The following is a 17,042-nucleotide window of genomic DNA, read 5'->3' on the forward strand; positions in this document are numbered from 1 at the left end:
TAGGGTACACCTCGTAGTGAGGTTAGAAATTCGACTTTTATATCTATCTTGTTTTATTTTTCTTTCTAAAATTGGATAACACCTCTCTAAGTGGTTATTGATAGCACTTTTGGTATTTTAATTAATTAAGCATTTCAATTTTGGACCTGTAATTTTAAAATTTTAACTGTTTTCAATGATAAGAAACTAAATGTCAAACTAATTAGATCCACATTTTCATAATAGTGCATCATCATCCTAAAATCCTGAATACGCCTTTGTTAATATACTCTAAATGTTTGTCTTGAATAAAATGAAAATTAAAAGCCTAAAAAATTTCGAACTTTTCTTAATTTGGGCAACCGGCCAAGGGCAGCTAGCATGGAAAAACAGAATCATCAAAGTGCTCAAATAATAAATATCGTCAAATTTTAGCTCTTTTCACTTTGTTGCTTACAAAAGTTGTACTGTGGAGTAAATAGCAAGCACTATTCAATATGACAATTCAGTGGCATTAATAAAAAGGGATTAATAAAAAATTAAATGAAGTACTCCATTATATATGTGAAAAGTACATTTTCCATTGTATAATATGGCATTTTTTAGAATCTGGATTAAGGTAATCTAAACTACTATTTTATGGACCTCATTTCATACGCAATACCAATAACCAACCGACTTATAATAATATTGACAAGAGAGTAATTAATTGGAACACATAGGACTTTGTTACCGGTAAGATTTTATTTCAATGGGGGCTAATTACAAGTTACAATAAGTGACAAAGTCAATTTTTCATTAAAAAGGTTCAAAATAAGAAGTAAATATGTGAAAGAAGCCGAAGGGCTGAGATTCAACATATATTACATATACATAAGAATAATTCTAACTATATAGTATAAAATATTTGGATTAACCCTTAATCTTAGCTGACTTTGTCCCTGGTTACAACCTAATTTATGTGTATATATGTATATTTATCTTGAGAAACTGACAAAATTAGGATATAATTAACAGTGTACCCATGAGAGCGTATTAGTGTTCTTGTTCTACTAGTACAAGGCATAGGAATCACCTGCGAGACCTGAGTGGCTGAGTTCGTTCTGCTTGTAATGTTAGTGATTTAGAAACAATGACCGTAACTTGTAAGAATATATTAATATCAAACTAAGTTAGAGTCGGTTATACCTACTTCACTTCTCTCTATTTGGACTAAGCTTCATAATATTAAAAATAGAAAGACTAAAGTTTACGGCAGTGCAAACATAATTGTTTTTGACATATGGAGTACGTTGGATATATAGTTTTTATATATATTCTTCTAAAAGTTTATTGTCTCATAATAATAGTTGAATTTATATATTTCATTAAAAAAATTAGCCATTCAGAATCTTCGTTTGGAAATTCAAGATACTACATGCAATTACAATAAATGTATTTGTAAAAATAAGGAAAATAAGTTTCAGTGATATTTCATATTAATTGTATCTAGTGTACTCCTCACCTTTCAGCACATCCACTTCATCTTCACCCTCAGTCCACATAGCCTCCTCACCTTACCTCACATTTTATAGTATTTGTCTAGATTATTATTCAAATACCGTCAGAATAATATTTTTTATTTACATACTAAACATAAGAAAATATAAAAAAAACTCATTTATTTTCCTAAAAAAAGACATTTTCCTTCCTACTAAACACACGCTAAATCCTTAAATTTTTTTATGGGCTTATTTGACGGGATCTTTCTAGAGATTAAGTTAATTAACCCTGGATAATTTAATTCTCAATTTTACCATTCCACGTCACCGTTTTTTAAAAACAAAAAACAATGTGCCACGAGATTTTTGTGGAAGAAAGTAGTCATATGATGTGCAAACGCAAACTAACTTGTGGACTCCACTGTTTTTGAATGAAAAATAAACTATATACTATATGGTTGATGGATGGTCAAATCATAATGCCCACGGAAATACGCATAAATATATTAGAAAATTTGACTTATTTTCTTTTATTTTTTTATGTTTTGGAACGTTGAAAAATATTTAGAAAATATTTCACTAATTGTTTTTTTTTTTTTTATCAAATTAATGATTTGTTTGAATATTTTCAAAATCAAAGGACTCGAATTCGAGATCTCTAGTTAAGGATGCAGAAATACTTACCACTTCACCATATTTATATGGGAAGGGGGAATAATATCATTTATTTATTTACTCATTTATTTTGAGCAAAAAGTGGTTTCTTGGTTGACATTTCCAATGATGTCACAAACAATAATCTTTTTTAGAAGACTTTAATTTGAATAGTGGAATTTGGTGGCATTTGGAGAGGATAGAGACCAAAACTTGTAGAGCTAGGGAGTAGGAAGACAGTTGAAGTATCAAAATGTTGCTTCTACTACCCAACAAATCACATTTTTCTTTGAATTGAGACTAAAAAAATAGACATTTTCTAGACTAAATTATAGACAGCTAGTAGATCATGAGGATAATAATAAATAAGGAAAAAGATCTCAGAAAATCTCATTCCAAATTTCACTTTTAGTTCCAATAATACTCAACCAAGAAATGACAAATATACATTATTTTAAAAATCTTCATTTCATCTTTGACTAGATATAGGTGTCTATAGCTTATTTTTAGGTGATAAATTTTAAAAAAATTTATTTCTTTTTTAAATTTTATATTCAATTTAAACCGTGTCACATAAATTAAGACAAACAACAAGATTATATGAATGGGGATTGAGTTTGATCACTTACCCATAAGGTTCCTAATTAAGAAAAAATGACATGTTTTTCCTGGTAAATATCTACTTTTATTACTTGCTTTCTTAGAGAATTTATCATCCTTCAAATTGTAGATAGAAATTACATGGTATATAGTGAAATAAATTAAAGAAGCGCAAAAATACAAATTTTTCTAACTAAAAGAGAAAAATACTATCCAATCACTTAGGTTAATATTTTTCTTAATCTTTACAAACTAATCAATATAAGTTGTGACATGTGTGGATCCACTAAATATTTAAGTGGAATAGCAAACAAGGCAAATTCATTAGGGTAAGTAGTTTTTTTCCCTCTTCTTTCCCTCTGAATATGTCAAGGAAAATTAAATGCTTGAGTAAAAGTTGTAGACTTATAAACTTAATCAAGAACTTAATTCAACATGAGTAAGTAATTAGTAACTATCATACATGTAATTAACCCAATTTTAAAGAAGAGAAACTAGAGGGTTACGTACATTAATTTGATTGCGTCTCAATTTTTACTACTAAATTGCAACTATATATACTCACTCCGTCCATATTTACGTACGTATCCATGTTTGACTTGACACACGAAATAATAAATAAAATGATAATTTTACTATTTTACCCCTAATTATTATAAGTCATCTCACTCATTGAAAAATGAATAATACTTAGTAATAAGGGTAAAGTAGGTATAAAAAAGATAAATTATCTCTTAATTTTCTAAACTGAACAAGTAAAGTGGACGGAGAGAATAAATATATAATGGCTTGTTGATAGAAACGTTTAAGAGGTAGGCAGCCTAAGGTAGTTCGTTAAATATATTTGGTAGACGGCGTTAACCAAAATTGAGAGTCAAATTAATTTTTGGGATGTTGATTATGACTTGTCACTTGCTTGGGATTTAAGTTTCCTTTTTTGTGTTTGTTAGGGTGGAGTTGGGGACTTAGCAAGACAAAAATAACTAGTGGAGTAATTAATTATAATTTCATAAAATTATTCAGATTAATAGTCTTAAGATGATTGGTTTACTTGTCATTATCCCTATGCATGTCTCTTTAGCTAGATTAAGGAGAAGTTGTTAATCTCTCCAAATCACATGTCTCAAATAATTAATTAAGCACTTATTAGTAAAGTTCAAAACTTTATCACATGATACTACTTTCAAACTCATTTCTCAACTTTTCTTTCACAATCAACATGCATATAATTACACTAAAGTTCTCAAAATTAGCAAATTCTTACATTTTTAATATTCAATATCACTATTTCCGATGTCGTTGTCAATCAACTTTTTCGAAGCTCAGACTAATTCAAATTTAAGCTTTGATTTATATATATTGATTATCTAATTTATTATCCATCTCTTACAATGCAAGTTATATCTTACAATCTAATCATTTGGTCAATTCAATCTAAATGTCGTTTAACCACATTTACAAATTTAATTGTACCGTTTTAATGATAAACAAGTATCATTTTTACTTATGTTTATGGTATATAAGAAACTATGGATTGAATTGTATATGCCTAATTACATGCAACGTGTGATTTATTAATGAGATTTTATTTCATTGTCAGATTGTGATGATACTGGAGAGTGATAGAATTTTTTTTATGATATACATTTACAAAGCACTTTTTCTATCGTTATTTGATACTTGCCTTTCAATAAAAAAATCATACAAATAAAAATGTATAATAAGAAACAATACAATTGATTACATTGATACAAGAAGTACAATAGTGAATGGCAATGAACAATACACAATTTATTTTAAAAAAATACATCCTTTTGAAAAAATTTCATAAAGACATTGAAACACATAACTATAATGAAATTACACTACATAAAAACTTATCTTTAGCGGCAATTAATTAACGGAAATAGCTCAATTGCCGCTAAATATGTATTTTTAGCAACAATTGACACTCTTTGTATATGTCCCTAAAGCCTTTAGCGACATTGGATCTAATGACACTTAACTAATGTCGGTAAAGACTTTAGCACTCTTTATTAATGTGTCTATTCATTGCCGCTAAAAGTTATTTTGTTGTAGTGTTACCTGATTAAAGGAATTCTGAATTTATTGGAGATTCACATTAAGAAGCTGGATTCGATTTGAAAGAGATTTTAAATTAAAATGAGAAAGAAATAGAAGTCATGAAGAAAGAAAGTTGGATTGAGGGAGAGTGAGAGAGTGTGATTGAGGGAGAGTGAATTTAGTGTATTAGTTGGAGTTGTGTAAATTTGCTACAAAATACAACATATAGTGGTGAGGACTCGATCTCTAGTGGTGAATGATTATTTTTTAAATTATAGTTATGTTTCTTTAATACATATATCACATGTTTGCCTAGTTAGGTGGGGGTGGGGGGCTGAAGGAAGAAGAAAGTTACGGGCGAGGGAGTGGAGTGGGAGAGGGGCTGAAGGGTTGATTTTAATTATTTTTTTAATGATTTTTAATATAAAAAAAATATATTCACCCGCTTTAAGGCGGGCACAGTCAAGTATTTTTCCAACTCAACACTATTAGTGTCACATAAGTTCGGTCAATGGTCAGATGTCTTTAATATATTGTGTTTTAGTAAGTTTTAGGGTTCAATTGACAAAGTTGTGAGTATAAGGGTTCAATTGACAAATGGAGCCAAGTACAAGCGCCTCCTACGTCATTCCGTCTTTTAAAATTTAAAGTTAAATTTAAAAAATTATCAAAAAAATATTTTCTTTAAAAAGTGAACTGACCCAACATAGTCATTATCCAACCTAGTGATGAATTGATTTTGATATTTTTTGGTTCACTCAAATAATGTGTCAGCCCAATCTGACTCGTCAAATTTCAAAGTTGCAGGAGAACTCTAAGATTAGGGTGGGCAATGGCTTCAAAACTTGATTCTAAGTTAATTGAGAAAGTCTTTCAGCTCTTAAGAATCCTTATGTGAGAAACCCTTTCCCATGCATGTATTAAGTAATGCGTGAGAAATCTTTTCACAACAATCAACAACAACATTTATGCTTTACTCTCAAAGCAACATATATATATCATATTTCATCAATTTCATAAGAACATACCATTCTTCATAAATTCGTCTTTCATAGTTCAAAACCTCTTTTTAACCATCAAAGTTTAGAAAACATGGGTTAAACATGGGTTAAGTATGATATCAATGCATAGAGATATAAAATCATGCTAAAAAGGATCTTTCATGTCATGCAAAGACCAAGTTAAAACCATAAGAAAGAGGATAGAAAACATCATAATAATCAAGGAAAAATGCAAGTAAAACTAATCTTTCGAACACTTGTGAGATACTTCTTGAAGTAACCTAAGTCCATCATTATTGTTGTGAGAAATTATCCTTAACCAACATAGAGACCAACTATAACATGAAATCCAGTGTTTATCCCACACCGAAAAGAGGTGTCCTCACTTTTCCAGGTAAGAACCATGAACTTCTAGCTTAAGTGGATCCACTAGCTAATGTATATTTAGACAACCTATGATGACACATAGTTTATGGGACACGAGTAATCGTCAATTGTCCACTCAATACTAAGCATAATTCTCACGGAAAAGTCATCAATAATATTCATCTTACCTTTAAGGGACATGGGTAATCGCCTCTTATCTTTTACTATGGGGACATGGGCAGTGACGGATTCAGGATTTTTGTTGAGGGGATTCGAAGCATGAGGAAGTAAACATGTAAAAATTACAAGATGAAAAACAGAGCTAGATGGGAGGAAAATATTAATTTTAATCCGCTAAATTTAACTTATATTGTCATGTTGTGTTTATGTTCTTTCTACTTTTACCTGCTCCATCGAGCTTTTAAATTTTTTAGTGTTTTTGTTCTTTTATTTTGCAGTATTCTACTCTTTTTTTTTAAATTTTGAATTAGTGCCCATTCAATCATATGTTACTTTAAAAATCATCAAGATTCTTCAGAAAAGTGTAAAGATCGAGTTGTTAATATTATAGTGCATATTCATAAGATAAATAAATGACATCGTCAATTTTTTTAGTTCATTTAATTCAACTTACTAGGTTAATCATTTGTAAAAAAACATTATGAACCAATCAAATAAGTTTATTTTAGTTTTCATCTCTTTAGACTCGACTTGAAAATAGTAAAAAAGAGATACTATGAAATTAAGAAAAAAAATCAATTAAATAGATTTTATTTTAAAAAATACAAAACTTTAAAAAAATTCCATTCAATTAATCTAAATTTAATTTATTTTATATAAAAGTTTTCTAATTCAATTTTCAATTTAATAACAATTCATTATTTTCTCAAAGAGTTTCTTTGAGTTAGTACATGAGAATAGAGTTATGTAGAAATAAAATGAACATTATAAACTAGAATAATAAAAGACAAAAATATATTTAAAAAAATGTGGCTAATAAATTTAAGCAAAGACAAATTGATAAAAAGAAATAATATAAAAAGCAAAAAAGCAAAAAAATAAACAAAAAACAAACAAAAATAATACAGTTTTTTATTTAAGCCAAAAACAATGATGTCTTTATTGGGTACTCTAAGCCCAAACCCTGAGCCCATCTCAGCCTTTCCAAAGCAAAAAAAAGTTTGAAAAAAGTTGCACTTGGGAAAAATTAAACTTGGAACCTTTAAACTAACAATGAACCCTTAGCCAGTGAGCCATACTCCTCTTTAATTATTGAAGGGGTTCATTTTATTATATATACGCTTAAAATCAGAAGTTTACCTTATATATACAGTGTAATTTTTCGACGAAAGGGTTCACTTGAACTCCCTGAGCTGCACGTAGGTCCGCCCTTAGACATGGGTAATCACTTCTTGTCTTTCCATTTGAATAGCTCCTAAAAGTTGATTCTAAGTTAGTTGAGAAAGCTTTTCAACTCTTAAGAATCCTTATGTGAGTAACTCTTTCACATGCATGTATTAAGTAATGTGTGAGAAATCATTTCACAACAATCAACAACAACATTCTTGCTTTACTCTCAAAGCACATATATCATATTTCATCAATTTCATAAGAACATACCATTCTTCATAAATTCATCTTTCATAGTTCAAAACCCATTTTCAATCATCAAAGCTTAGAAAACATGAGTTAAGCATGGGTTCATAGGGATTCATCTTAAAATCATAGAACATATCAATTTATGCATAATAGTTCATAAAACAATCCAATAAATCAATACTGAAAGAAACTCATGACAACTCTAACTTCAATTGGAGAATTCTAACTTCAAAATTGGAGAATTTATGAACTCTATTGAGGGAAGAATTCCATATATGAAGACTATCATACCTAGAGGCGGAGTCAAGATTAAGAGTTTGGGAGTTCAAATTTTTCTTTAGAACCATGAATCAATTTTGTTAGGGGTTCACAAGTTAATATACATATATTTAATTTTCTAGTACAAATACAGAGTCTACGAAAAAGCTACTGGATTCTTCTGAACTCATGAACCTCCACCTAGCTCCGCCTCTGATCATACCTTAGAGTTCAAAGCCTACAAACAATGGTGAATTGGAGACTTGATCTTGAAACCCTAAGTTGACTCCTTCTTCTTTTTCTTTTAGAGAGAGAAATATTTGGGGAGGATGAACTTGTTCTTCTTTTGGAAAATTGAGAGAATGAATTGAATTGAGTGATTTTAGGGGTAAAAACCTTTATATAGGGGCTTTGGGTAAAGATCAAAACGACATAGTATTGATTTAAAACAGTTAGAAAATGACCCAAAAGGCCTTGACTTAAAAACTGACGGACCAACTTCACGCTAGCTTTTACGGCCCATCAAGGGTACCACAGACCATTTCGCCGTCTGTGGTCCTTGACCAATGGCTAGGGGAGAAAGCCCCCTCTTAAGTGGCTCATGACAAGACATTTGATGGCCCGTCAACCTCACCACGGGTTGCCTAGACCTCCGTGGGAGGGACACCTGCAGGGCAGGTTCTGGGCACTTACCATGAGCCCTCCAACAAATCGTGGTCCCATTCACGATCAGTCAAGGACTCTATGGTCCACTTTTGAGCTAGTGAGTTGCCCACTTGACCCTTTTCTAGCCTTTCTCGATTCTGACGTGTTACAGAGACAAAAGTTGTAAACTTATCTTAGAAGAAAAATTGAAGAAAAATTCATTGTAGATTATGCAATTGCATAGACAGATCAATTTTTCCATGGAAATGAAAAAAGCACATAGGTGTTTTTGAGGAGGTGGGGAACTTTGGGGAACGATAATTGATATCAAAAAAGAAATAATCATTATGAAAATTTTAGTAATTAATTCATGTGAAACTATGATTAGTAAAAAAAATTGAATAAATAAAAAAAGAAAATACTAAAAATTAAAATAAGTAGAAAATTCTTACGTGGCAGCAAGTGGACAACACCTTCAGTGGTAAGATTGGTTCTTTATTTCAAGCACTAATTAAATTCAACTCAAAGTAGATTGGGGGTAAAGAAACATTCATAAAGTTAGTTGTGCGACCAAGTTAGGGGGGAATTTTATGTCTTTTCTCAAGTGAAAATGGTTATTTAAGTTTAGAAGGAAGAGAGCTTTGTGTTTTTGAAGTGAAAATGATGATTTAGGTTTAAAAAAGAAGAATGTATGCTTCATTTTGCTTAATGGGTGCATGCATGTTGAAGTATATTAATGGAGGTCTTCCTACCACTGGTATTTTAAAAAAAATTTGATGTGAAAATGGTTTTTATGCTTTTGAAGTGAAAAATGGTGATTTAGGTTAAAATAGAAAAGAGCTTTATGTTTTTGAAGTGAAAAATGGTGATTTAGGTTAAAATAGAAGAGGGATATTTGTTTTTGAAGTGAAAAATGGTGATTTAGGTTTAAAAAGAAGATGATAGTGTTTCATATTTCATATTTTATTGGTGATTTGAGCGCATATTTCATTGTTGCATGTGTGTATTCTAATTAAATAAATAACAATCTCCCCGTTTGTCGTTTGGTGATTTGTGTAAAACTTGAAGACTATGTTATTAATACATCAATCTAAGAACTTGTGTGATTGAATCGCACAACAGCTAAGATTTCTGTAGCAAGTCATATGAATTGTTGAATTGGTACATGAATGTTGAGGTTGCTATAGCAAGTCACATGAATGTTCTTATACAAGATTGTGTATGTTTCATTATGCTTATTGAGTACATGAACGTTCTTGTATAATAATGGTTTAAATAGTAGTGTTACAATAAAGGTTGAATCTTTATAAGAATACAAGATTGTGTATGCTTCATTTTACTTAATGGGTACATGAATGTTCTTGTATATTAATGGAGGTCTTCCTACCATTTCCTACCTTCACTCTGGTTTTTGCTTGTATCAATGGCCATAGTTTTTAAAGTAATTTTAGTCATTTTTATAATATTTTTAAATAAATAATATTTTTTCATCTTGTTTAGTTTTAGCCGAATCACCAACTAAACTCATTTGGCTAGATTATTAATTTCGATTGGCTACGATTGAAATTCATTTGGTCATTTTCTTAATTGCAATTTTAGTTATTCTTCAACTTAATTGCAAAACCAAATTTTCAGACTTTTTTCCTCTCAATTCACAAGCCCATTATATTTTCTCAATTTCAACTCTTATTCTGGCAGCCCATATTTTAGCCCAATAATTTCCATTCCCTCTCAACCCACCACCATTTAAATGACATACAACAACAATACCAAATATTTCTTGTGTGTTTCATTTGTTCACTGGAAAAGAAGTTTGAATCGATTATAGTGGTAAACTTTCTTAATTTATCTCTTGTTGATGCCACTGCTCTTATATGAGTTATTTTCTATGTGAGTGGTGTCCTTGTCACTGGATGCTCGTGATTTTGTATCCTATTTATATGATTAGCGATTAATCTCCGCATGTCTAGATAATTAGCTTAAATTGTGTGAAGGATGAATTCATTTTGGTGTTGTCTGTTAGGCAGAATTTAGAAATTGCATTCATTATTTGCAGCCATCCTTAATTTGTTTTTTCGTGTCTATTTTTAGTTTAGCAGACTTTCTTTCTAATTTTTGACTTGTCGTAGTATCATGTGAATACAATTTCATTTCAGCGCTAAGCTAAGCAATGTGTTCCTAGCATATCGTTTCATGTGTCTCTTGACTTAGTCATCGTGTATCTTTGTTTAGTGATTTTAATACTTTTAATGTCATAAGGTTGCAGGTTTTGATATTTGGCTTGGTTAAGATAATCTGCATAGAATTACTATTTGGTTTTGTCCAATTATTGTTTTAAGATGTGGATTAGCATAGTATGTGTATTATTTCTACATCTTTTATTCACCTAGACATGCGATAATGCATTTCTTTTTCATTCCTCTCCATCCTGCCATTCGTAGGCGTGTCATTGGCTAACATATTAATTTTAAGTGACTATTGTGTTCTTATTTTTTTCTTTAAAAGTTGTTGCTATCCATGTGTCTCTATATGATTTCCCCCAAATGGGATTATATATTAATTCGCACCTTCTTGGATAAAAAATGCATATTTTCCAGTAGGGTGATTTACTCTTCTTGTATTTATGTTGGTTGGACTATATATTAACTCTTTTCCTTTACTTTGTTGCATGTGAAATCTGCTTCGAGTTCATGTGGAACTCCATCCTTGCCTCCTTTATTGGGTCGTAAAGGCACCAATTCACTTTTTTCTTTCGTTCGACTCAACCTTCGATTATCAATAATAGGGTCGATGAACAGGTCTTGGAGCTGAAAAAACACAGCATATACACTAATATACAATGTGATACGACCCATATACAACATAAATGGGCCAAAAGCCCTCATAGATTTTACTGTTGTGTTGTATTGTAATCGGGCCTAAGCCCTTTTTTTTAATTATTATTTTGCTAGATGTTAGGACAGGTACAATTGGGCCAAAAGCCCATAGCTGAATTTAGACCCAAGTGCTTGTCTAGACGGACGAACCAGACTTGGGCCCATTTATCTTCTTCGTTTCCTATTTATTTTAATTCTTATTATGTGTTTCTATTTGTTTATTTAATTTTAAAGTTTTTTCCAAATTTGATTCCCCAAAGGATAACCATTGAGTTAATTATTTAAAAATTAAGTGAATACTTATTTTCTACTTGACTTTAGAATTTAGAATATTTTTACTTAAACTTATCCTTATAATATTTCCCTCATCCCTATGATGTTAAGTCTTAAGTTTGTTTATTTCTAAACTAATCAAGCATGTCTATTTTCAAATAATTAGCCAAATATTTTAATTATCGGATAACCGCGAGTTAGCAGATGTTTTAGGTGCTTTCAAACCCTTCCTAAAACATTAATATGAACCCCGAACCCTACCTTTATATTATTTATCTACTGCTTTGATCTTTTGAAAACTAGTTTTATTAATCTTTTTTTAAAAATTAAGTGGTGACTTCTTTTTAGTTTAATTAACATCCAATAGACAAAAAAAAAAAAAAAAAAAGGAGCACAAATTCTCCCAAATTAACAAACGATATTTTAATAGGTTTTTTGTTTTGTTTTACTCGTATAACCAACAACCACTAAACAACAATACAAATAGAGACATGGGCTACTTCTTTAATAATATCAACTCTCAATAGATATTTAGTGATTCAGTTTCTATGAACTCCACCAATCCAATAACATTCATGTATTCAATATACAAAATTCAACGAGTATCTATTACAAACATCAACAAATAGATGACATCTTTGATAATTTTAATTCATCATAGTGGAAAATGAGATAGTGCAAATAATTTGTGAATTATTCGATGGAGGAGTGGTTATTACAACAAATATTTATTTCAATGGATTCATTCACTTGATTTCAACCCATCTAAATGTTGATACTTCTATGAATTCGTTTGATTTTCATTATAAGATTGATGACAATTCTATGTTGATGTTGATACGAAATAATATGAGATTACGAGTATACATCAAATTGAAGAAAGGTCACTAAACTTCAAACAGTATCCATTGTGCGTAACTTCAAAAGCTATTGATATTCATTATACACTTTCAATTAATGAAGAAAAAGATGAAGAGGTCAATACCCAAATAATAGCTCATGGTAACACCAATACAAACAATTTAAATGTAATGGAATATAACAACTTGGTTGCTCGGGAGACTGCATATTTTCAACAATGCAATATTATTGAAAGTATAGCTACAAACATGAAACACACTAGCAGAAGAACAACTATACAAGGAAAAAAAGATTCTAAAGTATGTCATTGAAAACTATGTAAAAAAAAAAAAAAAGAAGTTCATCAAGTGCATCAAGGTATTACGGAATACATAACCAATTAAAATAAGTAAACTAACATTACTATGAAAAATCACATTGCATATTATCTCCCATATACCATGTCTAAATCCATATGTATGTGAATGTATGTGATATGCATTTTTTTTCCAAATATAAATGCGTCATTTGCAAAGAAGAAATTAACAAAAAAATTGACAGAAAACGTACATCATCAACTAACCTGCACAACCAAAAAGAGAAGAAATTATGTGACATTCAATATCTAATTCATCCTTCTAGAACAATTTTCTAAGACTAGATATAGAAAGTCTAAAATCAAGTTATTGTTCTCAACTCTAGAACATATATTGTACTATACATTAGATAAACCACTCATTAAAAATAAAAGGATCTCAATCACACTCTTAGTTGTAGCTCTTTAATTTTTAAATAGTCATTAAAATTAAAACCTGATTGTAAGTATGTAGGATAAAGAACAAGTTATAAATGCACACATAAAAATATAAATATGTAGATTTACCCAAGTTTTCTATTGATAAACCGACATTAGTCTAAAACTATATGTGATATGCATTGATATACATGATATGATAAAAAAAAAATCGAAAATACATTTTTAGATTTGATTTTTTTTATTTGAATAAGTTAAAATCACAATAAGTGTTCTCCACCAATATCAACAATACTGACTTGCTCATTTCAACATCATAGAAGAGGAAGATTAGTTAAAATGTGGAAAAAATTATTCTCTCTTTTTTTAATTTTGCTTTGAGTCAAGTATAATCTGAGATGAAAATAGCCATGCGAAATTTTGAAAGAATATATACTTTAAGTGTGAAATTAGAATGAAACTCTTTAAAATCTCCTATTATTTAGTTGATTTTTGCTAGTTATGACTAATTAAAAATTAAAGAGCTACAACTAAGAGTGTGATTGAGATCCTTTTATTTTTAGTTAGAATTTTGAATTCGAACTTCGAAAATATTTTTTTTTTCCATGTAAAACGCTTTATCAAAGTAGATCTACTCGTGTGTAGTTATAATTTTTTTTTTGTGGTTTGTCTCCTACAAAAAATATAACTCTTTTGTACTTTTTTTTAATATTTCTTTTGCAATTTATTCAGACTATTGTTTAAAATTTTATATATGTTAAATAATAGTTTAATATTTTATCAATTCCTAAATTGTATTGCCATAAACTTTTAAAATAAAAACCAATTTAAATAATATTTTTTTAAAAACGTTTACGTACATCAACTAAATTAGCCAGTAAATTTCAAAAACTAAATGATAAATCTCTAACAAAGGAGAAAAAAGTTACAAGGAACCATTTTCACATTGATGTTTTCTTAAAAAATGGTATAATTATACATTGAACAAATTCTCCAGCTAGTTTTTGAAGATAGAATTTTACAAAATCAAAACTTTCAAGTGAAAGATCTGTTTGTTGGGTTATGAAGGTGAATTGGGGCGTCATGCGGAAGCTTATAATTTGTAAATTATATGAGGATAAATTAAACGACATATACAACTATATTAAAAGACATAATATTATTATTATATGATATGACCAATTTGCCTACATAATTAAAAACTAATAAAAACATAAAAACTGTAGAGAGAAAATCTCCCATAAACAAAACTCTTAAATGTCTACATTGTGGATGCTATTGTGTTACGCTATGAGAATATAGATGTTCAATTTATAGATCTCCAAATTTTCCCTCTAAGGAAAGAATAAACCAAATATGGAAGAATATTATATTTTCCTTTCAGAAAAAGTTCAAGCATTTATGGTAATACTTTGACTTTTCTTTAAGAAAAAAAAACTTCAAACAAGGAAAGAAAATCAGGGCAAAACCCTAACACTATTTTCACTTATATTTTTTTTCATTCTAAAAGTGAAATATGAAAAAATTACATAAATACACAACTTAAGATATCACAATCTTTAAAATCCTTATCATTTAAAAAAATTACAAAAATTCTCTCGAATACATCCCTCCCATTAAGTAATGTATCATTTGCAATGTATTAGACAACCAAGGAATGTATCCGAGAATAATAAAAAAATTGAAATTTTTATAATTGTGAAAACTTCTGGGATATGATGTAATTAGCTCCCAAATATTGTAATTTCAACTTTTCTCTTCTTCAAATTTTAATCAATTTTATGTCCGTACGATTCTTTAAAGGGACTCGTTTGGCATGAGAAATAAGTGATTATAACTAATTATGAAATTAATTTTAGTATGAATAATTTCATGTTTGGTTGGAATAAATCAATGAATCAATTATCCTCGAATTATAGTGTTACAATTATCTCACAAGAATGAAATAACAATCTTAAAATAACTATTTTCGAAATAACTTATCCCCCAAATATCAAGAACTTTCTAAATGAAAAAGGAAAAGAAAAAAAAAACCATCTTACCATCCATTTTTCTTTCATCAAAATGAGTCAAATTGTTCTGTTGGATCTCTAAACTAGAATTACATCATAAAGCTGACGTGGAGAACTCTAATTGGTTAATACCACGTAGTCATGGCCACGGCGAGTGAGCAATTGGTGCTTTTTTTTTTTTTTTTTACTTCTTCAGTGTTAACCCTCACCATTAATACTCCATAATTCTATCCACAGAAACGACGAGAAAGAAGAAGAAAACAATGGATCGAGCTTCGGTTTTTCCACTTTTGTTGATTGCTCTACACTTTATCGCTACTGCCAATGCACTGTATGGACCTACATCCCCAGTTGTTCAGTTAACTGAATCCAACTTTAAGTCTAAGGTATTTTCTTCTATTTCATTCAAGACTCGATTTTTAAAGATTGATTCGGTTTGATTTAAGTTGAAGGAAAACCCCATTTTGTTATATCGATTGATTTTGTTAAAGGGTGTCTATTTATGTGTTTAAATGCGAGATCAGTGTTCATTTCTGTAATATTTGGGGGAAAGGATTGAACTGGGGTTTGGTTTAATGCCATTCTTTATTGTGTTGTTTGGATTTCACTGTTAATTTTCTAGAGAATGGATTAATTGATGGTCTATTACTTAATGAGTATGATTAATTCGCATTTCGTTCAATATTTTAGGCAAGGGGTTTAGGTCCTGACATATTTGGGGCTCCATTTTTTTCTTTCATTTGGTGTTCGGTACATCCGTACATGTATTGAATTTTCCAATTAATTTATATTTGCGCTACACAGGGACCTGATTAAAGAGGGAAATGTTTCCTAGCAAGTTTTTTTTTTTTTTTCATTTGAGACACGAACTCAATACCTCTAGTTAAGCACATTATTGGCTCTAGGCCACTGATCTTATTGACCTGCTTCATGTGGTCTGATGGTATCAAGAAATAATGTGCTGCTTAATGAAACGGTATTCCTATATGCTAGTGGTAATGATTTATAGACGACATTGATGCTGCAAACTTAAACATATTTATGTTTGGGTCATTAACAGAGTTGAAAACATCAATCCGTCTAAGTTTCACTTGTAAACAAACTAAATCATGTAAAAAAATTTAAAAATTTGGGGTAAAACTAGTACCCCATCTTATATCCTACTTTGGGAGTGTTTTACTGCCTTGTGTCACTTTTCTATTGTAATCGATGCATTCTTGACGTATAGCTTTCACTGCAAAGCTGGTTTAAATAGCATTAAAAAAATCTTCAACTTTTATAATTGCAGGTGCTAAATTCAAAAGGTATTGTTTTAGTTGAGTTCTTTGCACCTTGGTGTGGTCATTGTCAAGCTCTGACACCCACATGGGAAAAGGCAGCTACCATATTGAAAGGTGTTGCCACGGTTGCAGCTCTTGACGCTGATGCTCACAAATCCCTGGCACAGGTATTGTTAGTTAATGTTTTCTTAAACATGCATGTCCATGTACTTCCTCGGTTATACTATCTTCTGCCTTGTAACCTGAATAAGATCAGATAGGGATGTGTGGAGATGATGAAATGCGATCTTTTAGTGTGATATTCGTTATAGACTAGAGATAATGTGCTGAAAATGGTATGACTCGTGATTTATAAAACTG

The 17,042-nt window shown here is 30.0% G+C and overlaps 2 protein-coding genes across 2 annotated transcripts in view; one reads left to right on the forward strand and one right to left on the reverse strand.

Moving 5' to 3' along the window:
* Positions 1-17,042, forward strand: part of LOC125839802 (protein disulfide isomerase-like 2-3) — a 367,278-nt gene that overhangs the window by 345,050 nt on the left and 5,186 nt on the right. Inside the window, exons 2-3 of the mRNA XM_049518804.1 lie at positions 15,650-15,788; positions 16,691-16,849. Of these exons, the coding sequence (XP_049374761.1) occupies positions 15,666-15,788; positions 16,691-16,849 (282 nt within the window). The 5' untranslated portion in view covers positions 15,650-15,665. The remainder of the gene's footprint in view (positions 1-15,649; positions 15,789-16,690; positions 16,850-17,042) is intronic.
* The window catches only part of LOC125839797 (glucan endo-1,3-beta-glucosidase 12), a 282,415-nt gene that overhangs the window by 169,695 nt on the left and 95,678 nt on the right, over positions 1-17,042 (reverse strand). The gene's annotated exons all lie outside the window — the stretch shown is intronic.

This window comes from Solanum verrucosum, unplaced genomic scaffold (assembly GCF_900185275.1).
Source record: "Solanum verrucosum unplaced genomic scaffold, falcon-dt-bn FXZP01000175.1, whole genome shotgun sequence".
NCBI classification, from domain to species: Eukaryota; Viridiplantae; Streptophyta; class Magnoliopsida; order Solanales; family Solanaceae; genus Solanum; species Solanum verrucosum.